This window comes from Ranitomeya imitator, chromosome 2, assembly GCF_032444005.1.
Source record: "Ranitomeya imitator isolate aRanImi1 chromosome 2, aRanImi1.pri, whole genome shotgun sequence".
Classification (NCBI taxonomy): domain Eukaryota; kingdom Metazoa; phylum Chordata; class Amphibia; order Anura; family Dendrobatidae; genus Ranitomeya; species Ranitomeya imitator.
The window spans coordinates 470,275,499-470,286,020 of NC_091283.1; the positions used below are offsets into that span (position 1 = coordinate 470,275,499).

The window sequence follows — 10,522 nt, forward strand, 5'->3', positions numbered from 1 at the left end:
ATGGAGCAGTACATTTTTTGCTACAGTTTCCTAGAAATGCTGCAGTTTAGTAGTTATTTTGTAACATTGATGTGGCTGCAATGTGTGAATCCAGTAGAATAACCTCAAGTGTCAGCATATAATATTTCCTAGAACTTCAAAGGTTAGTGCCATTGTTCTAGAATTCCAAGTTGAGGTGTAACTTGTGGACCATGCCAGTTTCTTACACACATAGTCCAAATATCATAGGCCTCATTCACCTGTTCTGCACAATGTAGTTGCAAAAACAGTATATCCCACCGCACGTAGATTTTTATCATTGGGGCCCACTCTTTTCTGTATCTGTGTCTTTAGGAAACAGATACAGGTGAATATAATGGTGAAGCCGGAAGCCCCGCTATTCATGGGGGTATTTTTTATTTGCCACTGGGTTGGATTGGGGATGGACCATACTGGGTATGAATAAAGGGGATACTATAGAGTATCATGTGTGGGCATCATACTGTGTGTGGGGAGACTGCGGGGGCATTATATTGTGTGAGGTCATCATTGTGTGGGAGAGCACTATGGTGGCATCACACCATGCAGGAGAAGCACTGAGAAGCGGGGACTGTGGGGGAATCATTCTGTAGTGTGTCACTGTGGGGTTTCATAATGTATAATGGAAGCACTGTGAGGCATCATGCTGTGGAAGTATGATCATGTGTGGGGGCAATTTTGAGGCATTATGATGTGATGGCATCATGTTTTCAGGCACATGTGTGGGGGATATATTGTAGAGGCTGTGTGGTAAAGTCACTGTGAAGACGTCAAACTGTGTAGAGGGGCATTATGCCCTCACACCTAAGATGTGAGAACACTAAGGGACTTTACTAGAGGAATTATTTTTATGGGCTTTGTTAGGCTACTTTCACACTAACGTCGGTACGGGGCCGTCGCCATGCGTCGGCCCGACGTACCGACGCAAACTGCGAAAAAAAAGAACAACGTGGGCAGCGGATGCAGTTTTACAACACATCCGCTGCCCCATTGTAATTTCCGGGGAGGAGGGGGCGGAGTTCCGGCCGCGCATGCGCGGTCGGAAATGGCGGACTCGACGCACCAAAAAACGTTACATGGAACTTTTTTTGTACCGACGGTCCGCCAAAACACAACGCATCCGTCGCACGACGGATGCGACGTGTGGCGATATGTCGCAATGCGTCGCTAATGAAAGTCTATGGAGAAAAAAACGCATCCTGCGGGCAACTTTGCAGGATGCGTTTTTACTCCAAAACAACGCATTGCGACGTACGTCAAAAAACGCTAGTTTGAAAGTAGCCTTAGATGTGTGGTGACGTGTGTCCCTTTTTCCGGACTTTCAGAGTTGGGAGTTATGTGGGAGCCTATTGGAGATGTACATAACTGTATGGCTATATAGCGAAGCGGCACATGTCAGAGTCTTTCATCAGCAATCCTCACAATCTCTGATGGAAGGCTCAAATTCAATATGGGCATAGATTACCACTGATAATGTAAGGGACTATGCTCATGTTGCAGATTTGTCTTTTTTTCTGTGAAGGGTTTCCTGATGCCAGCAAAGTGAATGCGAATCTTGACGTCTCACGCACATGTCACTTATTTGACAGCATGTCTGCAGCATGTCAATTCTTTCAGCGTTTTTGCTGCAGATTTCACTCATACTAATGAATGGGGAAAAATCTGTGCCTATTTTATGGAGTGTTTTTCCTGCCATGAGATGCAGAAATTTCGGCACCAAATACTTAACGTGCACATATCCTTACAGTGATCCCCACAGCTGTGGTGAGATATTATGTACTCACGCTGACCCCTAGATGTCACCATAATACCATGCAGGAAACCAAGTGTCACACTGTCATTGGTGCTACCAAAAATTGTTCATCTCCATGGACCAACCCTAAATCTATTCCCTAAATATTACAGTATTAGAATTAATTGATTGCAAAAGTCAAAACAATGAAACCCTGTTGCCAATGTTCATGTCCCCCATATGCTTTATTACCTTTGTACCTTAGGACTTGACTGAATGCAATACTCAACATGCTTTGACTTCTTACTGTGTTAAAAAGTGTTTGTGCTTTACCAAAAACAGTGCCAACCTTATAATTGGAATGAGTCAGGTATTGCACTTAAAGGGAACCTGTCAGCACAATTGTGTAATGCAAGATAAATACATGGCTGTAATGGTGCAGTAATACTGATTACTCTGATACCTTTGGTGAAGAAATCCACTTTGTGGTTCTTCTTTAATCACCATTTGAAGTTTTCTGCTAATTAGATTTCAGTGCACGGGGTTGGACTGTACACTGGGTTTTCTCCTCCCTGTCTGTGATTCCCTGACCCTTTGCCTGCCGCTGGTCTGTGACTGTCAGGACACTGCTGAGATGTCAAACTTAGGAGGCAAGTGATTCACAGACAGGCGGAGCGGTTAGGGATCACAGACCGGAGGCAGGTGGATGGGCCGGGCAATCACAGAGTGCACCGAGATCTAATTAGCAGAAAACTTAAAGTGGTGAATAAAGGTGAACCACAAAGCTGATTTCATCACCAAAGGTATCAATGTAATCAGTGTAACAGCGCCATTACAGCCATGTCTTTACTTTACATCCCAAAATCGTGCTGACGGGTTCTCTTTAAGGCTCATTTACGTGAACATGGATAAGATGCTCTAAAAGCCAAAATCACTGAACAAACAGACCCTTTTTTCTTCTGTCCTAGACAGGTGCTATCCTACAGGGCTATGTGAATGTCTATGGATCACCCCCACCCTTTCACCAAGTAGAGATTGGAGGTTTCAAGGTTTTTGATTTCAGGTTGAAATACGGAGTAATGATCTCCCTTTTTAACAGCTATTGATTATCTTCAAAAATTTCAATATCTTTATATGCTGTCAGTGAATAGAAATATTTATATCATTTCACACCCAGAGGCTGATCTGACGCTGCACAGTAAGTATTTCCACTCACTGATAGCAATTAGAGATCCTGAAAATGGCGAAGAGTCAAGCCAATTAGTAAAGTAGCTTCTTATAATAAATACATTTTTTACGTACAACTGGAAAATCATATTAGTGTTATGCCTTTGGCACTAAGACAGGTTTTAGCTGGAATTTTATCAGGATCAATCATTTCAGGGCATCTCATAAAACACTGCAATTAATGCTTGTATACAGTATATACTATTACTACTAAGCAACAGTCAAGTATTCATTGCTCAGATACATTCTATGGTATTATAATGAATATTGTGTGCTGCCATCAAGTGGTCAGATGCAGAACTATAGATGTTGTATAGACAGCAAGTATATTTAAAGGGAATCTGTCAGCAGGTTTTTGCTATATAATCTGAAGACAGCATGCAGTAGGGGTTAAAACACAGATTTCTGCAATAGCTGTTTTATCAAGCTCTATGATTTTGTTTGCTTTCAATGATTGTTTTAGCACCAGGAGCTTATTATTGCTGGGGCACAGCATGCTAGTCTGACACGCCCCCTCCTGTAATAGGCATCTCACTGTCTATTGACATTGTATACATAGAGCCTGGTGTGGGGGCGGGGTTAGCTTTCTCAGCTCTGCTTCATGCTAAATCTAAAACCTCTGGTTGTGTCAGAACTGCTGCGCCCAGTGATCTAACTGATACATCGCTGGATTCAGCTTCTCTTTGCCTACATCAGTTTGCTGTCAGACGAAGTAACAAAAACCTGCTGACAGATTCCTTTTAAGGAGGTTATCCAGAATTAGAAAAAAAGGGTCTGCTTATTTAATTACAGATTAGCAGAGTGCTACCATATCTATCAAACTCGCTTCTACTACATCTGTACATGTTTTGAATCCTATCCACAACTTACCATGTATTCCATATTAGCAGCTGGAGGGAAGACTTTGGAGCGAACCTTGTTATGATAGTCCAACAAGGTGCTCATGTCTCTGGGAGATATGTAACGTTTCCTCCTGTTTCTAGGAATCCCAATGCCAAACATGAGGTCAGTGTCAGAGCTATTGGAAGGATGCAGCAGTTCAGTAGCACTGGCCAGCACAAAGGAACTGGAGAGCTGTAAAATCCACAGGAGCAAGCCAGGGAGGAAAGGATGGATGTGTATCAATGTCATGTCTGTGCTCTGGAGGATGCCGCAGCTACTGATCACTCTTCTTCACTTCTCTCTTCCCAAGACCTTTTCCTGGAAATCAGAAATGTGTTACTCCTCTAAGTTAATCTTGATGACTGTATAATTATACTGTACTTTATAACTTGTTTTTTGTCGTGAAGTCGTAAAACTAAATGCGGCAACCCTCGCCAAATTTCCTGGAAAAAGGGGAGACCGCCTAGACTCCAGGAAGAATTGGCAAATCTCCCAGGTACACGCAGAATTCCCCCAAATCTGACCCTAATAATGAACTGTCCTTCCAGAAGGGCTTGCTATAAAGTTGGTAAATATGATTTACATGCCCCCCACCTCCCATGTGCCAATTAAAAGACTAGTGTCTACTTGTGTCACAAAGGGGTCTCCAAAATCAACTGCAACCTTAGCCCCCACTACAGCTAAACTACTGTCTACATAGCAGGTATCTGGTTTGCCTATGACAAACACACATAAATGATCTACAATAGTCTATAGTTATTAATACTAGCATATTGTTTGCAGTCCTAAGTAAGGTTAGGACACAAGTCACATGTCCAAAGATTGCTGTATGCCACTGCTACTTAAGAAATACACTGCAAGTGAATCTGGTCGCATTGCATCCCGCAAGGGACACCACCTTAATTGTGACAAGCAAGTCGCAAAAAATCCAAAAGGATCTGACTTTTTACAACTTTCTTTCACGGATCCAGTTATTTGTGGGTACTACTCAGTTGTATGTAGCAGCAGCATACAGAAATCTTTGACAACGGGAGCAGTGTCATGGCCAATGTCACCATGTAGCCCCGGACTAAGGCCCCATTCAGATTCTGCGATTTTTTAAGTGCACAAAAAATTCCATTCGCGTTTTTTGATTCATCAGTGTTTGGCCAGTTTCGGTCATTTCTCCATGTAGGTTTTTGAGTACAGGTATATGCGCAGTACCATAGGATATAACATGTATGTGATCTTGGAGGAAATCATGGCTAGAACACGTACATGATTCACAGATGTCTGAATAAGACCTAAAGGAGATAATTGGTGTGATTTGCATCAATTTATTATAATGTTCATGTATTTTAATAACTTTTTGCCACCAGTCAAGAAATGAAGTCAATACCAAGATTGAACCAAAATTTGTACCATTTTTGTCCTATAAGGGGGCAGTCACATGATAAATGGCCAAAATTATGCCCACCCGCAGTGAGCCAATGGCAGCACAAATTTGGCTCGAAAGTGTGCTGCCATTGGACACCCAGGGATAGGTAATGACTTGCCATGTTGGAAAGAACTCCTTTAATATTAGTACATGACATAGATGAAGTATTCTTAGTAATAAAAAAAGTTATACAAAATGTATTATAAAATTGAATAGTTTATTTGTATCATTATTTTGTATTGTATTGAATCATGTATGAATCATTTGTACAATTGTAATAATGTAATTAATCATATGAAATTGTATACTGTGATAATACTATAAATTAGATAACATTATTATTCTAACAATTTTTATCCATGCTCACGATTATTTAACACAGACTATGCAAGAAAAGTGAAAAGCAAGATTCAAAATCGCCATTTTTGTTAATAAGCTGTATCATTTAATTCCGTCATAAAATAAAAAAATAAAATAAAGTGGAAAAAAAATCCAATGCTGTAAGCACAACATAAATAAATAAAAGGATTCAATTAATGTGATAAAATAACAATTAAGTACCATGTTCATTATATATATATATATATATATATATATATATATATATACCCATGAATAAATAGATTAAATATCAAAGACATTTTTAAAATACTCATTACTAAAAAGAATCAGATTGACAGCAAAAGAATTATTATATTACAGACTAATATATATTATATGAGTATAATCAGTATCAATAAGTGCAATCAATATATCACACTCGGTGTATATATATATATATATATACATATATATATATGTGTGTGTATAGTGCACATATAGGCTATATATATATATATTTGAATATACATATGTATATATATTTATTTATACTGTATATGTAATATATATGCACATATATATAGCTGCAGACTGGTGCAGTATAGCAGAGACGTCTACATACCTGGATCAGTGGATCAGGAACAGCTAAGAAGTGTTAGGAGCAGCAGCAGTACTGGAGGATTGACCTCAGCAAGTATCCTGCTCATCCACTAGTAGCAGAAAGCTTTAACTGGGGAAAATCCTACAAGTCTTTGATGGCATCTGCAACTGAATCTGCATCTTAACTCTTCCCTCTGGGGAATGTCTTGGTGTTGGATTGGAGATGGGGTGGGTGATTTAGTGCCTTCTCAGTGTTAGCAAACAGTGACACATATATATGCACACACACACATCTGAGCTTCTGTTACTGTCGAGACCCCAGTGTGTAGAGCGCAGACTGGGATTCATTAGAAATTCAGTAATATTCCACCAGAATGAAGTTAAATCCTTTGCTGTACAGCTTTCAACTTTTTTTTTATATATGACGATTGTATTTCCCCTTAAATGACCCTAACATCATTGTAAATATCCAAATATCCCATAAATGGAAACAGAAGGATTTGTAAATATTCGAGAGAAGCCTTGGCAGATCAGACAGTCCCAAGCTCGAAGTTTTACAAATTATTTAATGGAAAGGACATTAATATTTTTTTTCGGGGTGGATGGTCATCCTAGGAATTTTCTTTAAAAAAAACAACAAAACCCAAAATCGAACATTTTACCAGAAGTGTCCTTTGTCCAGGTTGACAAATCACATCTACAGATTGCTAGAAAATGACAGTAGCTCATGAAGATTCACTAAATGTACGATGTCTCGACAATGGTCCTCAAGCCAGATGATCTACGGCATTTAGCTTAAAGACCTCAGGCTGTCTTGGCCGACGTCGGCAAAATAGTGAGTTGCCTGGAATATGATGGATCGTTTAGGTTATAAAAATAAAAGATTGGTTTTGGAATCCTTGAATATTTCTGGACTAACTAAAACAGTAAAGAAAAGTTTTTGGAATCAAGTATTTTGAAAGAAAATCCAACCTGATATGGTGCTCGTTGGATTCAACAGTAGCCAGGGTCATGACTGGGCAATGTCTGAATCTTTTTTGACTCTTGGAAGAAATCATCCATCTGGCCCATATTTCTGCCAGTCCATACACTCATATTTCATTTTCCTTCTAACTGCTAAATTATTTAATTTCCCTTAAGAATGTATTACATTTGGGGCTTAGAAAGTTGTGGTTCTAAAAATTATCAATTGGAGCAGCATTCACCTTCCATGGTTACCATATTTATATTAGACTAGAGAAGTGTTTTCCAATTTTCATAATTCTTGTTTCCAAAGTGGTGTTGTGGATTGTTAGCTTTCAGCATAATTATCTGCACTCAGACATTTGGTGGAGAATTAACTGTTTTACTTAAGCCATACATGGTCCGTTATCGGCATCATCATAACATAGATGATTACTGGACGAGAACACACAAACTGGAGAAGTCATACAATACAGAGTAAGGGGAACTACATGCACATAAACAAACTATAACAATTAAAGCAACACTCCAGGTGTTTTTATTGCAGCGCTGGAGTGGTGTCATTGATGAAAGTTCCTTTGCCCCTAGTACTATACTCACCAGAAGACGTCACGTCTTCATCTGTTATCGGCGCCGCTACGGTTGTCTTCTGCAGGTTGTGACTTGCTGGATCTCTCCAGTGCTTGCTGGATGAGCCCGAAGTCAAAACTCCTTGGAAGTTTATGAGACTTAGAAAGAGGCCAGGATGAGGATCTCATAGACAGAGAGTGCTCTGTTGCTGAGGCCACCAGCAATTAGCTTGTTTCTATGGAGAAAACTGTCAGTGGGGTTGGCCCAAAGGAGCTAGCCCACAACTTATGCATTATCCACAAGATTGGTGATCAGTTACTAATCAAGGGGCTGATCTGACTGCTGGGACCCTCACTGATCCTGAGTATGGGACGCTAAATGATTGAAAGGTCTTGTTTATGGTACTAGGTGTAGTCAACCATCTCTGTCAGACCCATAGACAATGAATGCTCAATCATTGCTCCATTCAAAGTGCACCCGTAGATCAGCAACATATTACCTATCCTGTGCATAGGTGATAAGTTCTTGTGATGAGCCAGCGCCTTTAATTTCTCTGCAGCTCCAAACAAAGAGTAAGCTTTACAAAATTATCATGAAAATTAATAGACTGTCCAAGTAACACTTAGATGGATCTCCAGAATTCTTTCTTCTTTGTGTTCAGGGCCGCCATCAAGGCATTACTGCCTTACTGGCATATGGAGCACAGTGAGAAGGGGAGTCCGGGGGCCCGCAGGAGCCTATTCCTGCATTGCAATAGGAGTCAACAGCCAATCAGAGGCCAGCAGGTTACGTCAACGCGCACGTCACTGGCATATGATGTCACTGTCATTCGCCGGCTTGTCCACGCCTCAATGGTTGAGGAAGAGGATGCCGCTGGACCCCGGCCAGGTAAGAGGAAATTTACATTTTTTTTAAAACTGAAATCCACAATATGGGGAGACATATGCGGGGGCAGGAAGAGAGGACATATATGGGGCAGGATGAGAGGACATATATGTGGGCAGAATAAGAGGAGATATATGGGGGCAGGATGAGAGGACATATTTGGGGCAGGGTGAGAGGACATATATGGGGCAGGATGAGAGGACATATGTGAGGGCAGGATGAAAGGACATGTGAGGGGCAGGATGAGAGGACATATATGGGGCAGGATGAGAAGACATATGTAAGGGCAGGATGAAAGGACATATGGAGGGGCAGGAAAAGAGGACATATATGGGGTAGGATGAGAGGACCTATGTGTCACGCACAGTGTAGAACAGACTAACTGCAACACAAAGGGATATGGGAAAGGGGTTCCAACACTAAGGAACCGAGGAGTGGAGACCCCTAGGCAGTCCACCCTGTCTACCCAAAGAGACCCTAAATAGGTTCTGCACCTATTGCTGAGCAGAATACCCAGTCCCTGTCACATTCTAGGGGTAAGCCCTGCTTAGGGAAGGAAGGGGTAGATGCTGGTCGAACCCCACTAACACTAAAGACAGCTAGGATACACAAAACAAGGGGAACACTTAACTTGAGTAGACTCAGAGAGAAACACCGTAGTGCTTCAAAGAGGATGATAGCCAACTGCTGCAGCTCAAAGCCTCGACAGGAAAGTGCAAATAGAAAATAACGCCCGCAACTCCCAACAGTAAGTTGGAAGTTATAAACACCCAGATCCAGGTGACACCATTAAGGCCGGGGAAGATGGCCACTAGCCTGCAAGACCAACTGCAGAGACCTTCTGCAGCCAGATGCAGTATGACTGTCTACAGCCTCTGACATAACCGTGACAGTACCCCCTTCTATGAGTGGCCTCTGGACACTCAGGACCAGGCTTTTCGGGATAAGAGGTGTGAAATGAATGAACCAGCCTGGTAGCATTCACTTCTGATGCCAAGACCCACATCCTTTCCTCTGAAATATAACCCTGCACCAAGTATTGTAGGGAACAACGTTGGAGACAAGAATCTACAATCCTCAAAATCTGAAACTCCAGATTTCCATCAACCATTATTGGGTGCAGCAGTAGGGGTGAGGGCTCAAGAGGTTCCCCATATTTCTTGAGTTATGACCTGTGGAAAACATTGTTGAGTTTAAGAGCCTGAGGCAGCTTAAGACAAAACTCTGCTGGATTAATGACGGCGGTTATTTTATAGGGACCAATGAATCTAGGTCCCAACTTCCAGGAAGGAACCCTCAACCTAATATTCCTGGTTGACAGCCACACAAAGTCATTCACATTCAGGTCTGGCTCACGTTTTCTTTCAGCCATACGTTTGTACCTGTCTCCCATAATCGTCAAATTACTCAGAACCCCCCCCCCCCCACCCCCCCCGCCACACTGAGGAAAGTGACAAATTAGATTTCTGACGATGATTAAAGATGGCAAATTCTGCCAGTGGTAAGTAGGATGCCCAATCCTCCTTTTCGGCGACAAAATACCTGAGGTAGGTCTCCAAGCTCTGGTTAATGCACTCGGTCTGTCCATTCGACTGGGGATGGAAGGACAGCTGCACCCACAGTTGAGAAAAGAAAACCCTCCAGAACTTGGAAACAAATTGGGTCCCCTGATCTGACACCACATCGGAGGGAACACTGTGAAGCTTCAAAATCTCATTTACAAACACCTGAGCAAGAGTCTTGGTATTTGGAAGTGCCGGTAATGTGAGGAAAAGGACTATTTTACTGAACCTGTCTGCAACCACAAAAACCACAGTCTTGCCCGCAGATACCGGTAGGTCAGTAATAAAATCCATGGACAAGAGTGTCCATGGTCTGCTGGTAATAGGTAGCGGAAGAAGAATAAC

General features: G+C 41.6%; 1 protein-coding gene and 1 long non-coding RNA gene across 6 annotated transcripts in view; one reads left to right on the top strand and one right to left on the bottom strand.

Annotated features, from left to right (window-relative positions):
* The window catches only part of LOC138664508 (uncharacterized), a 156,082-nt gene extending 151,986 nt beyond the window's left edge, over positions 1 to 4,096 (top strand). For all 5 annotated transcript variants that reach the window (XR_011318355.1, XR_011318357.1, XR_011318354.1 and 2 more), the window contains one exon: positions 3,961 to 4,096. This is a non-coding gene — a long non-coding RNA (uncharacterized lncRNA). The remainder of the gene's footprint in view (positions 1 to 3,960) is intronic.
* Positions 1 to 4,108, bottom strand: part of R3HDML (R3H domain containing like) — a 51,102-nt gene extending 46,994 nt beyond the window's left edge. The window contains exon 1 of the mRNA XM_069751256.1: positions 3,848 to 4,108. Coding sequence (XP_069607357.1) covers positions 3,848 to 4,108 — 261 coding nt within the window. The remainder of the gene's footprint in view (positions 1 to 3,847) is intronic.
* Positions 4,109 to 10,522: the final 6,414 nt, after the last annotated feature.